This window comes from Strigops habroptila, chromosome Z, assembly GCF_004027225.2.
Source record: "Strigops habroptila isolate Jane chromosome Z, bStrHab1.2.pri, whole genome shotgun sequence".
In the NCBI taxonomy this organism is placed as follows: Eukaryota; Metazoa; Chordata; class Aves; order Psittaciformes; family Psittacidae; genus Strigops; species Strigops habroptila.
The window spans coordinates 97,946-125,100 of NC_044302.2; the positions used below are offsets into that span (position 1 = coordinate 97,946).

At 40.0% G+C, this 27,155-nt stretch overlaps 1 protein-coding gene across 5 annotated transcripts in view; it reads right to left on the reverse strand.

Annotated features, from left to right (window-relative positions):
• Positions 1–27,155, reverse strand: part of PHKB (phosphorylase kinase regulatory subunit beta) — a 105,943-nt gene that overhangs the window by 15,916 nt on the left and 62,872 nt on the right. For all 5 annotated transcript variants that reach the window (XM_030470683.1, XM_030470684.1, XM_030470686.1 and 2 more), the window contains 12 exons: positions 26,893–27,051; positions 24,421–24,515; positions 16,912–16,967; positions 16,631–16,724; positions 8,563–8,646; positions 7,996–8,100; positions 7,058–7,140; positions 6,881–6,971; positions 4,726–4,787; positions 4,463–4,625; positions 3,599–3,680; positions 347–404 (listed from right to left, as the gene is read on the reverse strand). In XM_030470683.1, coding sequence (XP_030326543.1) covers positions 347–404; positions 3,599–3,680; positions 4,463–4,625; positions 4,726–4,787; positions 6,881–6,971; positions 7,058–7,140; positions 7,996–8,100; positions 8,563–8,646; positions 16,631–16,724; positions 16,912–16,967; positions 24,421–24,515; positions 26,893–27,051 — 1,132 coding nt within the window. The remainder of the gene's footprint in view (positions 1–346; positions 405–3,598; positions 3,681–4,462; positions 4,626–4,725; positions 4,788–6,880; positions 6,972–7,057; positions 7,141–7,995; positions 8,101–8,562; positions 8,647–16,630; positions 16,725–16,911; positions 16,968–24,420; positions 24,516–26,892; positions 27,052–27,155) is intronic.

A 27,155-nucleotide genomic window follows, 5' to 3' on the forward strand; every position in this document is an offset into this window, starting at 1 on the left:
CTACTGATGCTATTTTATCATGCCCTGTAAGAAATAAGAATATTAGTATTCTTTTCTCATTATTAAAAAAGAACTGTATACTGGCAATAACATTCATAGCAAAACCAGCTTATTACTCCCTTTTTATATTTTAAAAGATAACAGTAAGAAAATGCTGCTTTTTTATTTCTTTTAAGCATTACAGACCAGATCTTCAGCTTCAGTGAATCGATACAATTTTGTTAGTAAAACTGTCCTTTTTCCCCCCTTTAAGAGTGTAAGGATCCGTCTTCCAGCTTTACTCTATAAACACATTAGGAAAAAAAATTGGTGCAAAACAAAAGGAACATGATACATGTATACAGACCAGAGCTTTTTGCTGCCAGCTCGTCTATAGATTCTTTCAATATGTTCAGCAACAGTACCTAAATGCATTAAAAACAAACCAAAACACAAATAAAACACATGCAGAAAAGATGCACATATGCATTTAATAGTAATAAGGTAAATCCGATGAGATCAGTTAATTTTGAAATAGCTTTAGTAAAGCACTTACCCACTGTGTTTAACATCTAAAATTTAGATGCAATGAAGTCCCCTATACCCAGCTGTATGTTGTTACGCAAGAAGCCAAACCAGATTTCAGCTAAATTTGCTGCATGTGCTATAAAGAGACCTATGATACCACCTATTCTAGCAATATACTGGGGAAAATTAATGTATGTACAGATTTGGCCTATAAAAGTACATCCCTATCAAAAGGTACAGCCTCAAACTGCTGATTATGTTTGGATACTTCATGTAGATATGGCCTCCACTGTCTTGCCTCTTTGTTGAGCTAAAACCGACAGGGTCTTGTCAAGTCTTGTCCTTAACAGTATAGTTCACTGAAGTGGCGTTATGTTTGGACAAAGCTTGTAACAGCTGACATTCAAGACACAAGTTGTTTTCAGCTTAGTATATGAACAATAAATCACCTGGTTAATCATCTGGGACACAAGACTTTAATTTTGCAGAAAGTTTGGAGAGTGTGAACGAGATCTTTCACCACTTTGCGGCTCTGCCCTGAATAACTACAATAAGGTGCCCCAAAAATACCTAAGTGACTGTGTGAGCTAGCTTTGGTCATCAGGTGTGTTACAGCACTACTCTTGTGAAACTATTTATCCCTGTTGCAAACTACGACACGAGATATGGGACAGATAAGAGACGACATTTAATTACCAATTTATTACTCTCCTTCTCTAAGCTGATCGTGTACATGTCAAAACGACAGAGATCGTTTTGTGAAGTGTTATGTATTAAAGTAGCATCGTGCTGTACTGACATCACCTAAAAATGGAGGGCAGAAAATGGGAAGAGCAGTGCTTCTAAGTCAAAGTAGGCAGTCCAGGATTCAGAAAATGCAGGAAGTACATGAATTACATTCATCAGAATAATAGATACCATTCTTCTGTCAGCCCATGGTTGATCATAGTGCATCAGCGTGCTCAACTGTGCAAGGGTTAAGTGGGGACCATAATGTTAAAGGTGAAAGTGGTGACAAACATTCCGTTATTCAGACGTCATTTAGCTTCTAGATCTTAAGCTCTTAGATGGAATGGCAGTGTTTTTCATGCCAGGCACTTACTGATGAAGAGTAAGTTCATCTATAACAACAGAAGTAGCAGAAATTGACTCACAAAAATCACAGCCTGTGCCTGTCAGCTGGAATTCCCAAGGTTCTTCAGCTTTTATTTTTAGATTTATGTTTTATTGATGGCGTGATTATTTAACGCCAGTCTCTGCAGTCTCCAGTCATAGGAGAGTCAATGACTCAGACCATTTGTCTGAGTTACCATCATCCACTATTTCATGTGGGATGGCACCAAAAGGTCTATAAAAATTACCTCTGAACAGCCAGAGGCACAGCAGTACTATTTTTTTCCAAGAGAGTTTTTAGGTAAGTTCATCATGATCTTATGGTCATTCGTCATGATCTGATGGTCAAAAGTTGCTATGCTGGTTCCTTACAGAGGTCAGGAAGTCTGCCTCAAGTCATTTCCAGAGCACAGAAGACACAACCTACAAAGGGCTAAAGAAATCTACTGAGGCTCTCAAAGCCTGACAACAGCACAGATAACAGTGGCTTCAGAGGGTACATCTGCCTAACACACAGACTTCCAACTGTGACTTTGGGGTCACACTGTATTTCTCCAACACACTGCATATCAGGCAATGAATTTTATTCCAATTCATGTTGTTTTTCATCACATTTTTAATACAGTGTTGTGGTTTAAGCCCAGCTGGTAACTCAGAACCACACAGCCGCTCACTCACTCCTCCCTCTTCTTCCCCCCGGCTCCCAGACACATGGGAAGGAGAATCGAAAGAATGTAAATCCCATGGATTGAGATAACTCCAGTAACTAAGGTACCATACAAAACTACTACTACCACCACCAATAATAATAATGATAAGGGAAATAACAAGGGGAGAGAATATAAAACTAAAAGGGGAAAAGGAAAAGAAAACAATAAACACAAGTGATGCCCAATACAATTGCTCACCACCTGCTGACCAATACCCAGCCCGACCAGAGCAGCGATCTGGGCCTTCTGGGTAATTACCCCCAGTTTATATACTGGGCATGACATGCTGTGGTATGGAATACCCCTTTGGCTAGTTTGAGTCAGGTGTCCTGTCTCTGCTTCCTCCCAGCTTCCCCTGCCCCTCCTCATTGGCAGAGCATGAGAGACTGAAAAGTCCTTGATCGGAGTAAGCATTACTTAGCAACAACTCAAAACATCAGTGTGTTATCAGCATTGTTCTCAGACTAAAGTCGAAAACACAGCACTGCACCAGCTACTAGGAAGGAGAAAAATAACTGCTAGAGCTGAACCCAGGACATACAGCAATATGTATATAATGTATATTTATGTCAAAATAACAAATCTTCATCACAAGAACCAGCTGCCTTCTCTCAAAATTATGAAGCAGGGTTCTATAACATGAGATGATAAGTTACACTGCTTGATGAATAACTAAGATAATATTATTCGATCTTAATATTCCTCTTTTTTCTGAAGAAATATATACAAAAGCAGCTAACAAGCAGTCTTTAAGGAAAAAAAGCCCAACACCAAGCTTTACACTATAAAAGCCACAAGCCTTATTTGAATTATTTTACATGAATTTAAATCCTGTGCTCTTAATACAAAAGTACAACACAAGAGTAAGCTTCACAGATATATTGAACTGATTACATAAAAGGAAAATCAAAATTCAGTATAAAGCTTCACACATTTTAGTGTGTTACAGACACACAAACTTGTCTTAGTTTCAGTTTTCTATACAAGGTCAAGTTCCCTATTTTTTATATCTGTGTGTTCAAAATTACAACCAGCTACAGCACCAGCCTACAAACAGCCTAGAAGAATCCATGTATTTAGCAGCTCACTCCACACTACACTATGAATTTGCATGTCCCATTTAATGCAGAAATTGCTTTAAATGGCAGAGAAAATAGCTATTTATTAGTGTAGCTAATGGCACAACGGCCATTATTCATTTTCATTACAACTAAATATACAGCTGCTTCCTGAAAAATTCAGAATAGTCAAATGAAAGAAGCTCTTACCATCCTTGGTGATAAAATTCGGTCCTTCCCTTTTAAGCAATATACTTGAGAGTAATGCTTGACTTGCTAGGCAATTGCAGTCCTTAAAAAAAAAAAACAATCCAACAACAACATAACCACAAATAGCCTTCGAGTTTTCACAGGGCCTTTCTTTTTTTAATTAAAAAAAAAAAAAAAAAATCTACAGGTTTTGTTTTCAAGGGGACTTCACAACTAATTCATACCCTATCTATGCTGTATCTTTGTCACTGCTGCTTCCAGACGCTTCTCAGTGGATCAAATTAAGTTGTAATTATTTGGCCATAGAAATGTTTCCAGATTTTCTGTTCTTGGGTCTGGTCATTTACAGCAAAAATGCTTGTAATGACATAAGGAACCAAATAGAGTATTTTGTGTGTTCCTATTGAATGCTGGATCTAGAAACACTTGGTTGTAGCTTTCTTCTAGGTACAAGAAAAGATTGGAACTTTCACCTGGTATCATTGAGAAGTTACCAGTCTATCAAGTGAATACCAACTGCTGAAGTCTTTCAAATTTTAGTCTAGCAATAAAATATCTACTGATATGGCAAATGGATCCCCTTTTAGATGGTCATTTATTACCAGAACATGATTTGGGTAGATGGGAGAATGGAAGCCAAGAGTTACAGCATGAAACGGCAGAAGTAAAGAGGAAAATGTAAAGAGGAAGATTCCCCAAGTATGAAGAGGAACACCAGACCTTTTATGTTCCTAGTTATATTGACAACATTGAACCATGACACAAATCATGTTGATCAAAGAAGGCTGCTGTTAAAAATAACAGCACATTATTTCTCATTTCATGAGAATGAAGTTATACTGTATTTTTATAAAGTTTTCTTACATTAAGTTTCTGCAGGATCTCGTACGTTGACTTGTTTTTCCAGTCATTAACATTTACATCTGGTTGCTGCTCAAGTTCAGAAGCATTTGGAGTACTAGACTGTCTCTTGACTTTTGAATGTTTTGGAAGATCCAACTCCTCCAACCTCTTAAATACAGGAGCCCTTAAAAAAGAAAAAGAAAAGCAGTATTCAATTTCTTCATAGTACAGAAAATATCTTGATTATGAAACATGTCATCATTATTATTTACACATAGCCTTACTCTTCTGTTTCAGTGATTCTTAGGAAGTCAAGTTGTTCAACAACTGCTCCAGATATTAGTGTCTGAAATGAAAAATCGAAAAAATAAAAAAAGATGCAGAAACATACATAACTATATAGTTATCTTTTGACCTCAGTATGTTGTTTGTGGTTTCCATCGAGTGAGTAGTTTCTTTATCTACATTTTCAAATATCTTTACGCTTTCAGAACACATTTCCTCTTTCTTAAGATCTCACTTAAGACAGCAGAAGTCTCTTGGAGCTGCTGTCTCTCTTTTACTGATGTTCCACTTTTCTTTTGCCCGCAACATACAGTGAAATCAAGCAATGTCCATCCCCTGCCTGCCAAAAAACCAGGTCTGATGAGAACACCTGAGATCAAGAATTTGCATTCCTTAGAGTCCTGCATGATACCCATGTTCTGGATGGTAGGTAATGCTCGTTATTTCAGGGATTGCAGAAGGATGGGTAGTTTTCCTGTCAGTCTCAGTGATGTTTCAGGAAGACACAACATCATGGCATTTCCTACCCTGTAGTCATGCCTTAATCCAAGCATGCCTGCCCCAAGTCTGCACATCAGATGCAGCTTACAGAGACTTCTGTCTCAGAATACGACATACTTGAAATTCAATGTGGCATTTATCTGATGTAGTCATTACAATTCATTCACTCCAAATTTGTATGAATTTCCTATATCGATACTGCCAAAAGAAATGTGGTGTATAAAGCATTTTTAAGACTGCTTTTTGATGGTTCTCGTTAGCTAAACAAAACTGTGTATTGTGAACTTTTACATTTCATTTTCAGTGTACACAAGTTGCAGTAAAATACTGATCTAGTACACTGCGAGATGACCGAATATAAAAAAAAAATGTTTTGCTTTTATTGCTAATGTCATCCACTCTTTGACTCGCAGATCTGCTTGAGCACATGACCACAATGAAGGTGAAAACCAGAAAAGAGCTGCAGTCTTCTAAGCACACGCATTTTTAAATGAAATTAGATTTTGCATATTTTATAAGTCAAAAAGAACGTTCACTCAATTAGAGTCACACATTCTGTCTCTAGGCACGTTTACACATGTGCATCTAAATGAAGCAGTGGAATACAATTCACAAAGATTCCATATAGATTTTATTGGAATAGATGAATTATTTAAGAAAACACCATGAATTAGACATGCTCCTTCTTTACTCAAATCCTCCCCAATGAAGCAAGTACCAATGTAGTGCTTAAAATAAAGACACATTCTGTTGATTGAAAAATATCTCATTTGATAATACATCAGTTTAACCAAACGTAAGTCAAGAAAGACATTGCAGTTAAATTAAAAAAAAAAAAAACCACCCCAAAAAAACCCCAACACAAAACTCCAACAAACAACACTGTAGACAAAACACTGTGGACAGTAATAGCATTTGCTATGGGAAAAGTCAATGGGAGCAGGAGAGACTAAATGACCTCCATGTGACCAGTAGAAATACATCAGAATTTGAAAGATTACAAGGATATTTTGTGTCTTTATGGCTCCAAGGATTTAATTTACAAATACCGAGCTCTTTACAAATCCCTGATTTTCTAGGGAACAAGAAATCATAACGGTGTCTTTGGCCTTGTCTCTAATCAAGAGAAGGGTTCGCCAGTTGGTATTAACTAAGGTTAACCAGCATATACAAGTATTGTTAAAATCAGCAACTGACTGTAATTTTCACATTTTAATGAAGTGCTTTAAGATTAATTCAAAACAGCAAAGATGTTAAACCTAGATCTTAGTTATTGTAAGAACTTCAATATACATAAAGCACCTTTTTTCCCCTCTTCATGGATTATCTAATCAAAAGAAATGCCCCAATGCTTGACATGGTGGACTTCTCTTTTGGTGGTAATTTCACAAGATTGCCGAACATAAAAAAGACTTTCTCCCTTCTGAAAATCCTGTATGATGATTATCACTTTCAAAAGACTCAGCAAAAGGAATGAAGACAAACCTATGTTTCTTTTGAGATAAAACAAAAACTGTAACAAACGTTTTGGGTCTTGACTCCTTAGTTTTATGATACTAAATGAAATACACTTTTATTTTCCATGTTACTTCTAAGTAATACATGTACCAATAGTAGGAGGTAAGAACACAACAATCAGGAAAAATACCATACCTGTACTCTGTCAACATGAACTTTTACTCCTCCAACAATTCCTTTCCTAAAGGCTGCCAACATATCTAATATTGGATTGAATCTGCTCCCTCTGAAATTTGAAACAGAACTCCATTAATCTTGCAATCAGGTAAGTGTCACCCTGTAAATGATGCACATCTTGCTCTTGCTCTCTACCTTATATTGTCTTCACGGATAAGCACAACAAACAGTGGACGACCATGCATTTTCCAATACTGCTTAATGAACTGCAGTGCATTCTAGGTAAAAAATAATACATTAGTCATCAGAAAATCTCTGAAACAAAGCAAGTCCCTAAAAAAACCAAACCACAACCCACAAGCATAACATACCAGAATACACAGTACAAGATACTAAAAGAGTTACCTTAAAGTAACAACACTGAAAAACCAAACAGACTAAAAAAAGCTAATAAACTACTAACAGACTTCTTCAGAAAGTAGAAGCTGCTTTCAAGCACTGGTATTTCACCAGTTTTCTGAAAATACTCTTAGTGCAGACTATACTACTAGACAGAATGTGGTGTACTGTACTACATGCAATGACCTAGTAAGTATGTATGAGAATGCAGGGCTTGAATCCTGGCCACTAACATGGACTAACCAATGCCACCTCCTAGCACTGAAAGTATCTGCTCCAGCACACGGGACACGGCAGGTCAGCTTTGCTCTGCTGCTTGCTTTGAAATCAGGGAAGGAAGACAATTTGTAATATTTGTGCAAAGTTGAGCAACGCTTCCTCCACGTAAGGCTCTGGTATTTCCCTTAAACAGATTATCTCATTCCTTTTTCAGCCAAGAGCATTTGTTTTCCCAAAGTAACAAATGATAATTTGCTTGCTGCATTACAGCATTCCCAGTCACTTCTGGGTGAGTTTTTGTGTCAGACAGAGATACTCGGTAGAACTCCTACTAGACTGACAGGATATTCACCTTCACATTTTCCAGCATAAGCTGCAAGTTTATTTCTGGACTAGAAGTATACACACTATACAGTGTTCCCCTTCCAGTCTTCTATTTTATCAAACTTCACACGTTAGTCTTCCACAGACTCTATTTTCATCGGTTTCTCAAAGGAAAAGTTATAGATAAATACCTTAATGTCATCAATCAGCATCATAACATCCTGAGACATGTAGAAATCACTTAGATCAAAAATGATCGAGTAGCAAACTACGGTCTTTCCTAATATCCGATAAATCTGTGGAGAGAAAAAGCTTCAATTAATCTTTTCTTTAAAATATTTGAAGCAGTGAATTAGCTGAAAAGGAAAAAAGGTATTTCGAAACTATGAAAGCAATACTCAGCGTAGAACAGTTGACTTAAAAAAACCCAAAATATTTAAGATAAAACCTACACATCTAATTTTAGGTACTCTGTTTTTTATGAGGCATGCAGGTCTACATTCTCCTTCAGTCAAAGCAGTTCACTTCTCCACCATCCAGCCTGTTTTGGCCCAGTACTGCTGGAATTGGATGTCTAGGAAACGTACAGCAGTTTAACAGTAAGACAGAGCGCACACATTCATCACAGCAAAATGCATCACAAGGACTTTAAGATACATGCATAAAATTTCATTTCAACTCTATTTAAAATCATTCAGAGGCTAATTCAATATTTAGCTGAAATACTCATTAGTACCAATAACATTTATTGCAATAACCTTTGATGTTCCAAGGCATCCTATGGGCCTGTCCGGTCTTCCAGATAATCCCAGCTTGTCATTCACTCCCAAATGGAAGTAAGCCTGTGAGAAAGAATCATGAAAACTGAGGGAAACCTAGACAGATGGCTTTGGTATGTTCCTGCTGGTGCCTACACAGAAAGCTGTGTGCATTCTTTCATTTAGAAAACAAGATTCATAACATGCAGTCATTACTTCTACTGGGATCATCTCTATAGAACAATAAATCAAGTGAAAGAGCACTAGATTTAGTAAATGCACAGTTCAAAGACCAAATTGAATCCTTCTGATAATAGGCAACTTTACAGCAAAGGGGAAACAATGAAGTAATTGAAGCAAGAAATACGAGATGCAAGCGCAAGCATCTTCTTCCCCTTCTTGCACAGCAGTTCTTTGCTGTAGGTGTGGCTTAACGGTCTCTTCCTCCCTTCCTTTCTTTCCTTCCTTCCTTCCCTCCTCCCTTCCTTCCTTTCCTTCCTTCCTTCCTTTCCTTCCTTCCTTTCCTTCCTTCCTTTCCTTCCTTCCTTCCTTTCCTTCCTTCCTTCTTCCTTCCTTCCTTCCTTCCTTCCTTCCTTCCTTCCTTCCTTTCCTTCCTTCCTTCCTTTCCTTCCTTCCTTTCCTTCCTTCCTTTCCTTCCTTCCTTTCCTTCCTTCCTTCTTTCCTTCCTTTCCTTCCTTCCTTTCCTTCCTTCCTTCCTTCCTTTCCTTCCTTCCTTTCCTTCCTTCCTTTCCTTCCTTCCTTTCCTTTCTTCCTTTCCTTCCTTCCTTTCCTTCCTTCCTTCCTTCTTCCTTCCTTCCTTTCCTTCCTTCCTTTCCTTCCTTCCTTCCTTCCTTCCCTTCCTTCCTTTCCTTCCTTCCTTCCCTCCTCCCTCCCTTCCTTCCTCCCTTCCTTCCTTCCTTCCCTCCTCCCTCCCTTCCTCCCTCCCTTCCTTCCTTCCTTTCCTTCCTTCCTTTCCTTCCTTCCTTCCTTTCCTTCCTTTCCTTCCTTCCTTCCTTCCTTTCCTTCCTTCCTTTCCTTCCTTCCTTTCCTTCTTTCCTTCCCTTCCTTCCTTCCTTCCTTCCTTCCTTCCTTCCTTCCTTCCTTCCCTTCCTTCCTTCCTTCCTTCCTTCCTTCCCTTCCTTCCTTTCCTCCCTTCCTTCCTTTCCTTCCTTCCTTCCTTCCTTCCTTCCTTCCTTCCTTCCTTCCTTCCTTCCTTCCTTCCTTCCTTCCTTCCTTCCTTCCTTCCTTCCTTCCTTCCTTCCTTCCTTCCTTCCTTCCTTCCTTCCTTCCTTCCTTCCTTCCTTTCCTTCCTTTCCTTCCTTTCCTTCCTTTCCTTCCTCCCTCCCTCCCTTCCACAGTGTTGGGAGGATGAAGGATTTTCACCTCACTTGTGAAGTAAGAATACATTTACTATGGGTTTACTTGAGAAGACAGGTGTTCTGTAAGGGTGAGCAGAAGTACTGCGTAGGGTCCTAATCCAGGATTAGGACACACGGGTGCAACTCTGGGCTTGGGAAAAGCCCTGGAGTCCTGTCTATTTGCAGTTTCAAATGCAACTAAAACTTGTTGTTTCCTCCATTATGCCCTACCTTCTTACTCCTATGATGTTTCCTAGTTCATATAATTAAAATATTTTTAAAATCTTCAACTTGCTCATTGAAATATTTTTTTAAAGGATCATTTGCATTTATTGTCTGGCTAGTCTTGCCTCCTGTCATGCTTTTCCAAATGTGAATATAAAGGTAAAACAGCAATATAGAAACTCTTTAAAGACCTTTATTTTAATTTTAGTAAAGGCCTGCACATTAGTGCATCAACAACACAAGAGGGAAGCGTCTCATTCATTGCTGGACTATTATTTGAGTTAGATTATGTATGCCTATTATTACTTCAACTGATATAATTTTATAGGACTTGCGTATTAAAGAGATAATCTTCACTTACTACAGTGCATGAGAATAAAACCATAAAACCCCCAACTAAGGTGTAAGCAAGACAGTACAAACATTATCAGTGAAAGCAGACTGAAAGGTGCAATTTTTTTCCTTATTTGGGATGGTTTAGGTAAGTAACCCACCATGACTAAAACTTCAGAACACACAGAATTCTGATTCTCTATGTTATAGGAAGGTAATTCATAGGAAGACGAAAGCGAGCACTTGAACAAACATGGCACACAACAGCTTTTTGCTGCTGCCAGCTTGGGGCCTTCCTGATATTGCCTAGGCTTCTGCATTAGAACAAGAACTATTCAAAAAGGAAAATAAACATTACCACCAACATCACCTGTTCATCCAGCCTAAGCAACCACACTCAAATGGGAAAGGAATAGAGACATCAAAGCCCTAACAGCTTTAAATATTCCATCTATATACATAACAAAACCAGCGTCGAACCCCTTTTTGCAATAAATAATGGAGACCAGAATAATGGCCGTAGACATTATAATTTAATACTAAAAATCACAAAAATAGAGTTCCAGTAGTAGTGCAATATTATCTCTCCCACTGAAAATTCTTTCTTTTGCTTGAGGCCTCATGTTGTTCTACAGTCTACTACAGCAGTTTCACCTTCAAGTAATAGCTTTCCATCTTGGTCCGTTACAAACAAAGCATTAGCTCAGATTCAGCACCAAAATATCTGAACAAGACAATTACAGACAAGTCCAGCTGCTTCAAGTGGGCTTTGTGGATAAAGTGCTCTTCAATTCTGGAATATCAAAGCTGCTAATATCAAGAAAGGGCTGTGAAAGCAGGCTGGACTGGGCTTGATTTCTGAGAGTGAACCAAACTAGAGCGGTCTTTCACACCATCTGTTTCTGTGTTCTGCTGTTATCAGTCTATGCCTATAGAGTATCGTGCTATTCTTTTCTACTGTACTTTCACTACAGAATACTTTATTCCTACATACTGCATATATTTTTTACCAATTTCTTGTTCTCCTCTTCCTCCTTTCATTCACCCCCCCTAGACTCTGTGGATCTGTTTCTGTGATCCCAGTCTTACTTTCAATCCCTAATTTTCCTTAATCAATGTCTTCCCTCATCCATTTGTTTTCACACTACTTTTTTTGACACATGCCTGTTTATGTCTAGAAGTTTAAACTGTTACCATGTGCCATCAGACCAGTTCAGAAGTTTCTAATAAAATCAAATGAAACACTACTGAGAATTGACAGCATCAGAATGGCAAATATTGAGATCCATGTTCTCTATGGATCAATCCCCTTTTCCCAAAAATACAGGTAACTGTTTCAGCATTAGCTTCCCCTCCCCACAAAGGAGCACAAATATTACCAGGCATTTTTTGTTTGTTTGCTTTTTGGTTTGTATTGTTTTTTTGGATAAGCCCAGAGATCCATCTTCATTTCTTGTAATGCCCAAAACACTTTCATTACTTCAGCTTCACGGCTAGAGCATCACCTTTTTTAGAAGCCCAAAACGATGAGGTTTTGCATCAGGCAATTTAATACTTGCATGACATTCTTTTTAAAAGTAAACTTTGACGAGGCAGATGTATCTACCCATCATGAATACAAAGAAAATGTCAGAATTGCCAGATGTCTCACCAGCTTTTGAAAAACAATTCCTGACACACAAGTTGTCACAGCTAGGAATGTAATTGATAATAATAAAACTTAATGAAGGTCTCATCTTTCTGTCAGGGAGATCAAAGAAATGGTGGATGACTGAGAGAAATAATACATATTTCAACAGTAAATTTATGGAGTATCTATTTGCTAAACCAGAATTTCAGGTACAGAATTTCAGAACAATAAGAGAGAGAATTCATTTTGAAATATATTATCAAGAAGACTAATGAGCAAAACCGGGCCAAGAAATGAAGACAGCTGAATGTATACAATGGTGTTTCTTTTCTCTCAGTCTAACTACCACTCAGAGGTTAGTGGCAGTCCTTATTTGGCGCAAGCACTTTTCTAAATAAACTAGCACAGTCTTGGTACATCAGTTATCCTCACAAACTGACAAAGTCTGAAATATGTTGCTGTGTTCTCTGTTTTTGATTTTGCTTTTTTCTGAGTCCTACAGACTTCTGATACAGATAATAGCATCAGCCATATGATCCTGATTTCAGAGGGAGAGACACACAGAGCATCTGGAACTTCAGGATTGATAAGCTAAACACATTCATTATACTGCCCCTGGACATTCAGAATTCATCACTCTCATTTAAGAGAATATGCATAATTCCAAGTTAGACAGAAGCTTTATGTACCTGATCCACAATGGAATTTCGGTGGTGAAGTATGAAATACATCAAGTATTTGCATGTATGATTCTGCACCAGCTTACTGGTATGCCAGCTTCCTGTAGCTAGTTAAGGCTTGTTTGTGCATAGAGGGACTATTTTCAAGGATTTTTCAGAGGAAGGGTACAGGTGTATGAGAGACAGAAGTAAATGAGAATCCAGTAATCATACAGATATTTATTAGGGCTTGTGACAAGTTTACCTACAAATGTTGATCATGCATTTATTGTTTAGAGCAGCATCTGTCATGGTCTCTTAAATGTATTTCCAGGACAAACAGCAGTGGACAGCTTGAAGCACCTACTCAGCGTAGCAGAATGCTTTCTATACATACTGAACATGACTGAACAAAAAGAGGATGTTGAAGTGGCCTGTAGCTGCCATTCATATTTTAAAAGAATGGTTTGGGTTGAAAAGGACCTTAAGATCATCTAGTTCCAATCCCCCTGCTATGGGCAGGGACACCTCGCACTAGACTATGTCACTCAAGGCTCTGTCCAACCTGGCCTTGAACACTGCCAGGGATGGAGCATTTACGACTTCTTTGGGCAACCTGTGCCAGTGCCTTACCACCCCCATAGCAAAGAACTTCCTCCTTATAGCAAACCTGAAATTCCCCAGTTTCAAGTTTAAACCTGTTACCCCCCATCCTATCACTACAGTCCCTGATGAAGAGTCCTTCTCCAGCACCCTTGTAGGGCCTCTTCAGATATTGGAAGGCTGCTATGAGGTCCCCACGCAGCCTTCTCTTCTCCAGGCTGAACAGCCCTAACTCTCTCAGCCTGTCTTCATATGCAAGGTGCTCTAAGCCCCCTTATCACCCTCATGGCCCTCCTCTGGATGATCTCCAAGAGTTCCATGTCCTTCTTATACTGGGGACACCAGAACTGCACACACTACTCTAAGTGGGGTCTCACGAGAGCAGAGTAGAGGGGCAGGATCACCTCCTTTGACCTGCTGGTCACGCTTCTTTTGATGTATCCCAGCATACGGCTGGCTTTCTGGGCTGCAAGCGCACACTGAAGCCAGCTCATGTTCAGTTTCTCATGGACCAAAACCCCCAAGTCTTTCTCCGCAGGGCTGCTCTGAATCACTTCTCCGCCCAACCTGAAGCTGTGCCTAGGATTTCCCTGACCCAGGTGTAGGACCTTGCACTTTGCTTTGTTGAAATTCATAAGGTTGGCACTGGCCCACCTCTCAAGTGTGTCAAGGTCCGTCTGGACCCCTTCCCTCCAGCATGTTGATTGCACCACATAGCTTAGTGTTACCAGCAAACTTGATGAGGGTGCACTCAATCCCACTGTCCATGTCGCTGGCAAAGATGTTGAACAGGGTTAGTCCCAACACCAATCCCTGAGGGACACCAGTTGTCACTGATCTCCACGTGGCACTGAGCCATTGACCACAACTCTCTGTGTGCAGCCATCCAGCCAATTCTTTATCCACCAATTGGTCCATCCATCAAATTTATGTCTCTCCAGTTTAGAGACAAGGATGTCACGTGGGACAGTGCCAAACACTTTGCACAAGTGCAGGTAGATGACGTCAACTGCTCTGCCCCTGTCCATTAGTTCTGTAGCCCCCTCACAGAAGGCCACCAAATTGGACAAGATTTCCCCTTCGTGAAGCCATGTTGGCTGTCACCAACCACCTTGTTGTTTTTCATGTGCCTCAGCATGCTTTCCAGGAGAATCTGCTCTAAGATTTTGGCAGACACAGAGGTGAGACTGACTGGTCTGTAGTTTTCCAGGTCTTCCATTTTCCCCTTCTTGAAAATAGGGGTTGTATTTCCCTCTTTCTAGCCATCAAGAACTTCACCTGACTGCCATGATTCTTCAAATATGATGGACAGTGGCTTAGCAACTTGATGTGCCAGCTCCTTCAGGACCCGTGGATGGATTTCATCAGGTCCCATGGACTTGTGCACATTCAGGTTCTTTGGAAGAGCTTAAACCTGTTCCTCTCCTAGAGCAGGCTTATGGTCTTCATACTCCCAGTCCCTGCATTTGTCTTCCATGACTTGAGCAGCATGGCTAGAGCACTTGCTGGTGAAGACTGAGGCAAAGAAGTCACTAAGAACCTCAGTCTTCTCCGAGTCCAGGGTAGCCAGGTCTTCTGTTTCCTTCCGGAGAGTATCTACATTATCCCCAGTCTTTCTTTTGTTGGCATATACCTATAAAAGCCCTTCCTGTTATCCTTGACATCCTGGCCAGACTCAATTCTAACTGGGCCTTAGCTTTCCTGACCTGATCCCCAGCTTCCCGGACAATGTCCCTGTAATTCTTCCCACGCCACCTGTCCTCACCTCCACCTTCTATAAGCTTCTTTCTTCCTTCTGAGTTTGCTCAGCAGCACCATGTCCATCGATGAAGACCTCCAGGCATTCTTGCCCCATTTCATTCTGTCAGGATGCACTGCTCCTGAGCTTGGAGCAAGTGATCCTTGAATATTAGCCAGCATTCTCAGGCCCCCCTGCCTTCTAGGGCTTCATCTTCCCCTGCTGGCTTCACTGGCCTTGATGGCCACCTGAGCAGATGCATCTAAGCCAACATCACCAGTGAGGCCTAGTACAGACAAGGCTAACAGGGCCAGCCTTTCGAGTGAAGGAGTACGGCACTCTGGTAGGAGGCCACTTGCCTGTATGGAGAAAGGAAAACCCACAGCCCTCACAGAGGACAAAGGGGATTCTGAAGACTTCCTTCATCCCAGTAATTTTTGACCACAGTTCTTTAAATGTGCTGAGTTAAAGGGGTAAATGAGAAAGGGTTTAAACACCAAGCCTATTGGATATAGTCAACTCAAGGAACTTCTAAAAACCAGTGTCCTGGATTCAGCTCTAGCAGTCATTTTTTCTCCTTCTTAGTAGCTGGTGCAGTGCTGTGTTTTTGACTTTCAGCCTGGGAACAACGCTGATAACACCGATGCTTTTAGTTGTTGCTAAGTAATGTTTACTCCGATCAAGGACTTTCTCAGCCTCATGCTCTGCCAAGGAGGAGGGGAAGCCGGGAGGAAGCAGAGACAGGACACCTGACCCAAACTAGCCAAAGGGGTATTCCATACCACAGCATGTCATGCCCAGTATATAAACTGGAGGGAGCTACCTGGAAGGCCCAGATCGCTGCTCGGGTTGGGCTGGGTATCGGTTGGTGAGTGGTGAGCAATTGTATTCTCTCCCCTTGTTATTTCCCTTATCATTATTAGTGGTAGCAGTAGTGGTTTTGTATTATACATTAGTTACTGGAGTGTTCTTATCTCAACCCGTGGGAGTTACATTCTTTCGATTCTCCTCCCCATCCCTTCGGGAGCGGGGGGAGGAAGAATCCAGGGAATGTGTGAGCGGCTGCGTGGTTCCAAGTTACCAGCTGGGCTTAAACCACGACAACCAGTTACAGAAGACTGTAAAATGCCTGTTACAGGAGCTACACTATGAAATTATGTGATGTTTTATGTGTACTGCCTTATTCCATTTCTTTAACTATTGCTCATTTACTTGTTTCTCCATCATGATTCTACTGTGCTACTATTAAAATTCTATTATTTATTCCCTATTTGTCGAAAGTGGCTCAGGTCATAAGCCTATTCAGACAATATGGAAGATCTGGACATCCGTGTTTCACTGAGGCTCTAAGGAGGCATGTATGACTGACCAGGGTCAGCATGTCTTACAAGTGAGTTAGAAGTAACACAAAAAGGTAAGCAACATGCTTCAGGATATACAAGCTTAATCGCTTGACATGAATTCCTGTTGTTACAAAAGAGATGTATAAATAGATAAATAATTTTAAATGCAAATTTCTTACTTTGACAAGTTCTTTTTGAGCCCATATCTGAATTGGTTCCACCTGCTGGGGGGTCTGGGTTTGGATTCCATATGTGTTGAGAAAAACCTGCAGGCTACAATGAAATAACAGATTTAATGACAAATCACAGAACAGGCATAGTTTTAACAATTATCTTGGCAGCAGATACACAAGTAGCAGTACCATATTGTACATTTCCTGGAACACCTTTAGCAAATTTAATATATCTGTAGTTCAACACTTCCCTAATACATACATTCATAATAAAAGTAAACACATACCGCTGACTTTCTGCTATCAGGGCCACATGTACTACCAAATCATTTTCTAAAGGACCCTAGAAAATAAGGAAAAGCATTCATTAGCATTGCTAGGTAACTATTTCATTAAATATAGCATGAGTAGGGACAACGCCTATTTCAAAAATTCACGAGTATGACAGACATCACTGTCTGCAGTGTTTTTTCTTTCTATGTGAACAAATTGGAAGAGCAACATGGGAGTGAAACCTGTACATTTCAAAACTATGGGAAACCAGTCCTGTCAATAATACCTTGCAAGATGCATTTTTCGGAATTCACAATAAATAGGTTTCTGGTAATCATTTGCACTGTTTGGCTTTTTTTAATTAAAAAACCCCACCCCAACATGTAGGAAAAATGCCTGATATGACAACGTTTTGATAATACATTTTTGAAAGAGTAATCAATAATACCCACTTTAAAATAATGAACTGATTATTTCAACCCTTTATTCTGAAATATTTTGATCAGACAGCCTCTCTTTACAGTTATATGAGGTATATTACATTTTACAGGAGATAACAGCATTTCTTTGCATTGTTTGTAATACACATACTTCATGTTTGAAATGAATACTAGCATTTTACATAAGGAAAGCATGCTAATAGGAATGAATTCAGCATGTTGGGTGAAATAATTGACTTGACTCCCTGAGCCCAGAAATGGCTAGTCACCTTTCTTTTCACTGGCAGCAAGCATCACCAGCTAAAAAATTAGATGCCTGAGTTATTCCTTGTTCATTTCTTCTCTGCCATCTTACAGATTTGCAGGAGAAATTTGTGATAACATTTTCTCAGAAGTCTATCAGCACTATATTTCCACTAAGAATTTTGGAGCTTTTGCCACATGAAATAAATTTATGATGGAAGTACATGCACAAAGAGAACGAATTAAGAAGTCAGAAGTTCAAGTGACATGAAAAGATGTTCCTCCTCAGAATCAGGGAATCATGCTATCAGTTGCATTTATACAAACTCAAACCAGTTCTCTACCATAATTAGAGCACTATGTTTATAAAACAGAAAGCAAAGAACCCCCCCAGAACCCGAGAGTGCCCCCTCCAAGACTGGACTGATCAGCAGACAGCCTGTAATCTAACTTGGGGAGTGGTCTTCAAGTTAATTATCACTGGATTAATGATGAATTGAGTGGGACTGTGTAACCACAGGGTGTAAGCTGCACATAAATCTGTGTATTCTGCACCTTCACTGAGGCATGTCCTTCTCAGATACCAGCAGTAAGGCCTCTCACACCCAGACACAGCCGGGGACACAACTCATTCATAGCAGCCAGTAAGTGGTGGTTCTAACACAGGCTGTAACTAAGAAAATGCACCTGCAGCACAACGGGCACACCACAATGGGCACACCACAAAATCTGTGTGAAAACCAGCTAAACTTGAAAGAGTATTTGGAAAGACATTAACTATAATTTCTGTACAACTGCAGGATTGTAACATTACACAGAAAGTTACTTTCATTGTCATTTAACATGCCAAGGCGCGGAGGATCACAAATAGTGATCTAGAGAAAGACAGATCAAAATAACAGATATAATACTCGTGAAAACATCACCCTTTTCAGTAATGATAGTGATACACAGCATTTGCTATACACTAAAAAAAACCTCAAACTCAACAATTCAGAAGAGAAGCATATTCTCCACTGGTGCTCCAAAACTACAAAACTAAGGTTGGACTATTTAAAATACTTTCCATTGCTTGCTTAAATCTACACCATTATGTGGGCATCGGACACATTTTGTAGTCGCGTCGAAGCCACAAATAAACCAAATAAATCACATTTTTCAATGGCAAGTGTTTATAGGGATTATAGTCAATGCAATCAAAATATGAAAATATGCCTCCACGGAAAACACATTTCTTCAGGAAATACTTCCTGAGCACAAGGCTTCAAATGAAAATATAAAAATATAAAAAGCCTTCTTTTTGGTACATCACCTTCCAAAACACTGTATCTGAACAAAATTTATATACGCAGGCATCTGAAATGCTTACATATTCTCATTTATTCCTTACAGTAATGAAATTTACTAAAAGTGGAAATACTTTTCTGTTCAATTTAATAGTTCTTTAGCTATATGGAAAAGAGAAGACATCATTGAAGAGGAGAAACTACTTTTGATTTCTGAAGGCATAATTAAGATGTGGTTTAATTTCATACTTTATTTTTAGTCCTTTTTCTAGCACTTTAAGGCAAATACTAAGTACTGATCCTGCACAAACTAGCTCAGTTAGATAAAACAGCATCATCAAACATTCAAACTGCTTCAGCAAATTTAAAATATGGATTAAAATAAGGCAAGGTCAAGACTCTCAGCTGAAACTTGAATTTGCTGACTTTAACTGCGAGACTTTTGCTGACAAAGCACAACTCCCTCTCCTTGACACACCTATGCATCTGCCTTTCATTCTTTAATCTTCTCTAATGATGACAAAACTGGAACAAACATCTGCATCAACAAATATTTTGCCCTGATGCTGATGTGATAATAAAAGCACACAAGATAGACCAGCACCTGTTTCACTAGCAACAATCCCAGTGAAATTCCACAACCACCTGGTTAGCAGGGCATGAACACCAACCACATTTGTCACAAGTTCCACACTGCTGCTCAGAGGCTACAAGGACAAAGGCCTGATGCCACAGTTAGCTGGAATTCCCACTGATTCCAAAATGCCTTTCTTTCTTCTCACCCACATTACAAAGCACATGCAGTATCTTGGATAGTTTTATCATTTACATGTAAAACAAAAGCATAGCCATCTATACCAAAGAAGGATCACCACTGGGAATAACAGAGGTGTAAGCAGACCCATGCAACTCCAGAGCTTTTCCATTTATTTACCTATAAGCTACTGAACAACAGACAATCCACCTCATCACCTCTTGCTTACAAAAGGACATGCACAACTACAGGAATTGATGAACGTATCGCTTTAAGTCAGATTTCTATGAAGATTTTTAGGTTGGGGCAGGGGGTGGAGAAAAAAGTAAACTTCTCCTTTCTTGATTTCTAGCTTTCAAATATAACTTCAGTCTTGCTCATCAGAGTACGCTCAAGGATCACCCTGGGAAGGTCTTTCTCCTTCTCCTATCCTGATGACGACGAAAACATTACTGGTCCCACAGATGAAAATCTCTGCCAAAGTTTTAGCAAATTTCAGCAGCTAAGGCAGCCTTTAAAGGGAAAGATTAACAACCATCAGCTCAGCCGAGTTGCCTGAGAAAAGCACAACTGCTCTTTGAAACAATTCTAGACAACTCTTGAGCGCTTACAAATGATGACTGTATAGCCACTTAAGAGTGACAAACCATCTAGTCTGATCTCCCTTTTAACAGTGACAAAGCCTTTATTTTTATTTGCATCATTTGCAGATGAAGCAAAACATCAAAACGAAGCTGTGTAAGTTATTTTTTATTCTTTCAACACTGTTGAGCTTCTAAAGCCACTATTATATTGCTGAATTTTACCACATAACTGCATTTTACTAAGTAAGTACTTTATTAACCCACAATGCAGCCACCAAGGAGTAAATTATAAGAAAAAAAATTTTTATTGTATTATTTATCATCTATTCCAGGAAGCTCCCAGGGCAGAGGCTATTTCTCTCTGAAGACCAAGAAAGTCCCTATCATGTAACGGGCACCCCCAAAAATAGTAAAAATGCTTTTCTACTATAGCAATTCCCAGTAAGTCATAGAATCATAGAATCATAGAACATTCAGGGTTGGAAAGGACCTTAAGATCATCAAGTTCCAACCCCCCTGCCATGGGCAGGGACGCCTCGCACTAAACCATGTCACCCAAGGCTCTGTCCAACCTGGCCTTGAACACTGCCAGGGATGGAGCATCCACAACCTCCCTGGGCAACCCATTCTAGTGCTTCACCACCCTCACTGTAAAGAACTTCTGCCTTATATCTAATCTAAACTTCCCCTGTTTAAGTTTGAACCCATTATCCCTTGTCCTACCACTGCAGTCCCTAAGGAAGAGTCCCTCCCCAGCACCCTTATAGACCCCCTTCAGATACTGGAAGGCTGCTATGAGGTCTCCACGCAGCCTTCTCTTCTCCAGGCTGAACAGCCCCAACTCTCTCAGCCTCCCTTCATATGGGAGGTGCTCCAGCCCTTTTATCATCCTCGTGGCCCTCCTCTGGACTCGCTCCAACAGCTCCATGTCCTTTTTATGTTGAGGACACCAGACCTGTATGCAGTACTCCAAGTGAGGTCTCACGAGAGCAGAGTAGAGGGGCAGGATCACCTCCTTTGACCTGCTGGTCACGCTTCTTTCGATGCAGCCCATCAAAAGGATACGGTTGGCTTTCTGGGCTGCAAGTGCACACTGCTGGCTCATGTTAAGCTTCTCATCAACCAACACCCCCAAGTCCTTCTCCGCAGGGCTGCTCTGAATCTGTTCTCCACCCAACCTGTAGCAGCGCCTGGGATTGCCCCGACCCAGGTGTAGGACCTTACACTTGGCTTGGTTAAACTTCATGAGGTTGGCATTGGCCCACCTCACAAGCACGTCAAGGTCCCTCTGGATGGCATCCCTTCCCTCCAGCTTATCAACCGAACCACACAGCTTGGTGTCGTCGGCAAACTTGCTGAGGGCACACTCAATCCCACCGTCCAGGTCGCCAACACAGATCTTGAACAGGACCGGTTCCAACACCGATCCCTGAGGGACACCACTCGTTACAGGTTTCCAACTGGACATCGAGCCATTTACCACAACTCTTTGCGTGCGGCCATCGAGCCAGTTCTTTATCCACCGAGTGGTCCATCTATCAAATTGATGTCTCTCCAATTTAGAGACAAGGATGTCGTGCGGGACAGTGTCGAATGCTTTGCACAAGTCCAGGTAGATGATGTCAACTGCTCTGCTCCTGTCCATCAGTTCCATGGCTCCATCACAGAAGGCCACCAAACTGGTCAGACAGGATTTCCCCTTAGTGAAGCCATGTTGGCTGTCACCAATCACCTTGCTGTTTTTCATGTGCCTTAGCATGCTTTCCAGGAGAAACTGTTCCAAGATTTTGTCAGAGGTGAGCTGACTGGTCTGTAGTTCCCTGGGTCTTCCACCTTCCCCTTCTTGAAAATGGGGGTTATATTACCCTTCTTCCTGTCATCGGGAACTTCACCTGACTGCCAGGATTTTTCAAATATGATGGACAGTGGTTTAGCAACTTCATTCGCCAGCTCCTTCAGGACCCGTGGATGGATTTCATCAGGTTCCACGGACTTGCGCATGTTCAGGTTCTGAAGATGGTCTCGAACCTGATCCTCTCCTACAGTGGCCCTAAGGTCTTCATTCTCCCAGTCCCTGCATCTGCTTTCCAAGACTTGGGTGGTGCGGTCAGAGCATTTGCTAGTGAACACTGAAGCAAAGAAGTTATTAAGTACCTCAGCCTTCTTCACATCCATGGTAGCCAGTTCTCCCGATAGCTTCTGGAGAGGGCCCACGTTGTCCCTAGTCTGTCTTTTATTTGCTACGTACCTACAGAATCCTCTCCTTTTATCTTTCACATCCCTTGCCAGATTTAATTCTAGCTGGGCCTTGGCTTTCCTAACCTGGTCCCTAGCTTCCTGGACAATGTCCCTGTAATTCTTCCCACGCCACCTGTCTTCACCTCCACCTTCTATAAGCTTCTTTTTTCCCTCTAAGTTTCCTCAGCAGCACCATGTCCATCGATGAAGATCTCCTGGCATTCTTGCCCCTTTTCTTTCTGTCGGGATGCACTGCTCCTGAGCTTGTAGCAGGTGATCCTTGAAATATCAACCATCAGTCCTGGGCCCTCCTGCCCTCTAGGGCTATATTCCATGGAACCTTACTAGAGCAGATTTCTGAAGAGGCCAAAGTCTGCTTTCTTGAAGTCCAGGGCAGTGAGCTTGCTGCATTGCTCTTCTCACTGTCCTGAGGATCTCAAACTCAACCATCTCGTGATCACCACAGCCAAGGCTGCCCTGGAGCGTCACACTCCCAACCAGCCCCTCCCTGTTGGTGAGCACGAGGTCAAGCATGGCACTTCTCCTTGTCGGCTCCTCTATTACTTGAAAGAGGAAGTTGTCTTCCACACAATCAAGGAACCTCTTGGATTGCTTCTGCCGGGCCGTACTGTCCTTCCAACAGATATCAGGATGGTTGAAGTCCCCCATGAGCACAAGGGCCTGCGAGCGTGAGGCTGCTCCTATCTGTCTGTAGAGCACTTCATCCACAGAGTCCTCCTGATCAGGTGGCCTGTAACAGATCCCCACCATAATGTCCTCCATCGCTGTTCTCCCTTTGATCCTGACCCACAAACACTCTGTTGACTCATCTCCCGTCCCCAGACAGAGTTCCATACTCATGAAGTGTCTTTAAACAAGCCATCCTCTTCTTCAAAGTGTTCATCTGTGGTGTATGAAGAGTTACTGGTTTCAAGAATCAAAGAAGAAAAAAGAAAAAAGTTGGACGTGCCGCATGCAGCTCTAATTGGCTACAGGCTTCTACTGGCACTCCTTAAAGGGCATGTGAACGCAGCAGCTCCCACGTTCTGTAGCATTCATCATCCCATGATGTAAGAACAAAGAAGGAAACTGCGAAGAAATGAAGTCAGTGAGCTTTCATTGTCTCATAATAACATGGTAGAAGCAGTGCACTGTGAACAATGAAAGTCTCATTATGAATGAGACACCTTGGTGACAGGACATAGTGGGAAACAGAGGTTTTAAGCAGCATTTGGCTCAAACATGAAAAACAGTGTTCATTTCTGATCTTGGAATAAATCTTAGGATACATGCTTGGAATAAATCTTGGGATAAGTATTTTATGCTTCAATAACATATTCACAATGCTGAACAATGAACTTACCAAATATATATTCCTTATACCAAGAAATAAAAAGACTGAAAAAATCTCTTAGCTGCATGTTGCCATACATACAGTTCTTACCTCTTTAACAAAAGTTCCTACATACAGACCATGCTTCTGTCTTGTTATCCTATCTGCTGCAGACTTGAATTACATTCTTTCAAGCAGTTCCCATCTTTGGGCACTCAGACTTGCTGTGCATTTAAGGCAAAATCAGAAGCATCTGTATACACCATGCACACAAAAAAAGAACCTCATCCTTGTACCTCTTAGGAGCTTTAAACGAAAAAAATATTAATACATTGAAATGGTAATTAATTTGAAAGAATAAAAATGGAGGCTCATTCTCGTGTTCCTGACATATCTTAACTCAAAGAAACACACCTATTAGCAGCTATTTAAACTTGCATTTTATGTATCATTCTGATTGCACCACTTAATATAAAGGCAAAAACTGCAATGTTATAATCTTCCTTTTAAAAGCAATCAATCTTCCATGAACTATGATGGACATATATATAAAATTTTCCTAGAACTTTAACTGTAACATTAGAAGACCATGTATATCACATAGGTCACAATTTTTGAGTAAAAACATTTTAAGCTTATGCTTACCTGATTTGAAAATCTCATGCTAACATTCCGCTGATCTTGTGGAGCTACATAACGTCCAATAGGGTCAATATCTTTAGGACTTACTAATTTGTCAGCTGAAAGGAAATTATAATAAAAATACAGAATGATGTGAGTACTTCCCTGTGGCTTTTGTGAAGGAGGCATACAAATGTATCTTACATAGTCAGCTCTGCTGCTATAATCTCTGTTTTAGATCAATAATTTACGTATCAAAAGAACATTGCGAAAAATTATATTAATTTTAGGATTAATTACTTAAGCATCATTCTTATTACAGCTAACCATAATACTGTAGTAAATAAAAACAATCCTTTATTTTTTCACACAGATCTGTTATAAGAATATACGCAGACGACAGGCTCCACAATATGCAAGTCGCATAAAAAGCCCTCAAATCCACAACCATGGAATTATTCTGGAGCTTTAACAAGAAACTCAATGGTTACCATCAAAAATTGTTTAGCTTTGAAGAAAAGCAGACAGCCTTTTATCTCAAAGTAATCTCACAACAATGCCAAATAAGACAAGGGATATCAAAGACATCTCTCAATATGACTTCTCAAGAAGAAATTGTAAAAAAACCCAGTTAAGTATGTAAGTATGTTTGAAACCTAGCAATTTCTACATGGAGTTTTTTACAAGGGAGAATAAAACCCCCCACAACCCTAACATTCCATTATTTTAACCTTCTCCAGGAAGGAGAGGAGGGAAGGGAAGGGAAGACTCCAATAAAAGTAAGGAGGCTGAGCAAAACAAGTTAATAATTTCCCTCGAGGCAACAGCAATTTCTGAAATGGATGATTAAATGGGAAACCAGTGCCTCCCCAGAAATTGAAGTGTTTGGAGTCAGGCTTCCATTTAATTAGCAAGCACCAACAAGCAAAGTAACAAACATGAAGTCTTTCACTAAGGACAAGATTGCCATTGAGATAGCTTTTCACCCAGAAAAGTGCAAAGTTAAATGCAGCGATTATAAATTAGAATGAATAAATTTTGCCAGTCATTCAAAATCTATCTGCATTACTGGCAGATAGATTTAGGTCTGTGATAAAGTTTCCAGCCCTATTTGCAAAGAGAAAAGGAAAAAAAATATTCTGAAAAAAATGAAGGGAGGAATGAGAAGTAGTGAATACAGTGGAGAGAAAGTTTTTAAACAGCAAAGGAAACAGTTAATAATGACAACAAGTCAAAAAGAGATTTAGTGCAACGATTAAAGAAGTGTGCAACAATGTTCAGCAAAGGAAAGAACTGAAACAAAACTGAAGAAAGTTATGTTACTCAAACAGCATATAGCAAACAATAAATACAAGTTATTTAACCAGCATTTTGCAGGTACAGAACTACACAAATGTTAGTGAATGTAAGATGAATACTAGCAGAACTACTACAGTATTCCTGCACACACATTTGAGGATTACTTGTCTAATACTAAAAGGTTAAATTAATTTTTTTTCCACTAAAGGTGAGACTGCCTGCATTTACTTTTCAGTGTTGACTAAAAAAAGAATTATGCAAGGAATACAATGAAACCAAACAGGTGGAACACCAGATGGACCACAGCTTCATACCTAAAGATACACCCACTGTTCTTGTCAAGTCTTGCATTTTAAAGTCCCCTTCAGTGTTTCTCATTTTTACTACCAACAACCTGTTTCCCTTTATAGTGTTCACAGAAAAAAATTTTTAGAACTCAAGTCTACTGATTACCAGGTAAATGTTGACCACGTTAAAATAAAGGAATATATATTTCTCCTAAAATAAATACTTAGAAGAAAATCTTAACTGTGAAGACTTTCCAAGCTTAATGACTGTTTAGCATTAGTCTTTGAATCCTCTCAAGAGAGATCACAAGTTCATTTGTGTTTGAAATTCATTATAACAATTTTCAATGGCCCAACTTTGAAATCCACTTTCACATGCTCATCTAGTTTCCTCCAAAGGGTAAAAATAACACAGGCTGACGAAAACATCAACTTTTCCTGAGACTGGAAAAAGGAAGTTATTCAAAGTTTAAATGTGTCTTTCTTCAAATGGCAAATAATTTTAATTAAATGCTACAGATCATTTACAAGCATCACTGTACAGTGGCAGCTGACACAGTTAACCCAGTGTTAATGTATTTTGCCATGAAAAAGAGGAAAGAAGAGGGAAAGCCAGGAAAAGAAACAGCAAAAAAGAAACATATCATGATAAGAAGATTTTCAGTATTCTGAAATATTCCAGTAAGCTTCACAGTATGCTGCATGCAGGATAAAATTTTAACATAAAGAATAAAAAGCAGTTTTTGCCTATCAGGTATGTACCAAAACAGAGAACCTAAACCATATCACCAACAGTCCAATCAAAACTCAAGCCAATGTATATTTGTTCAGATTCAAGAAAAACATTAACAAAATAAATACCCTTCATTTGGGTAAGTTAAAACCTTAGAGAATTTCCTCAGCCTCTTACCCAGGAGTTTTGCAATGATGTAAACTGCCTGTCCCCACAAGAAAAATTTTCCATCACATCCACTGTTACTAGGAAACCGTTTCTGACTGCCAGGGTTCTTCTTCTCCAGTTCAATGAAATCGGCTGGCACATAGTAGTACTTGGGTACAACAGGACACCCTATGGAGTTTTAAAATAAGCAAAGTTAGCAAATAAATTCCACTTCCCTTACTATTTGTTTGTAGTTCCCTAATAAAGCTAAAGTGGATTCAAAAACAGGAAAA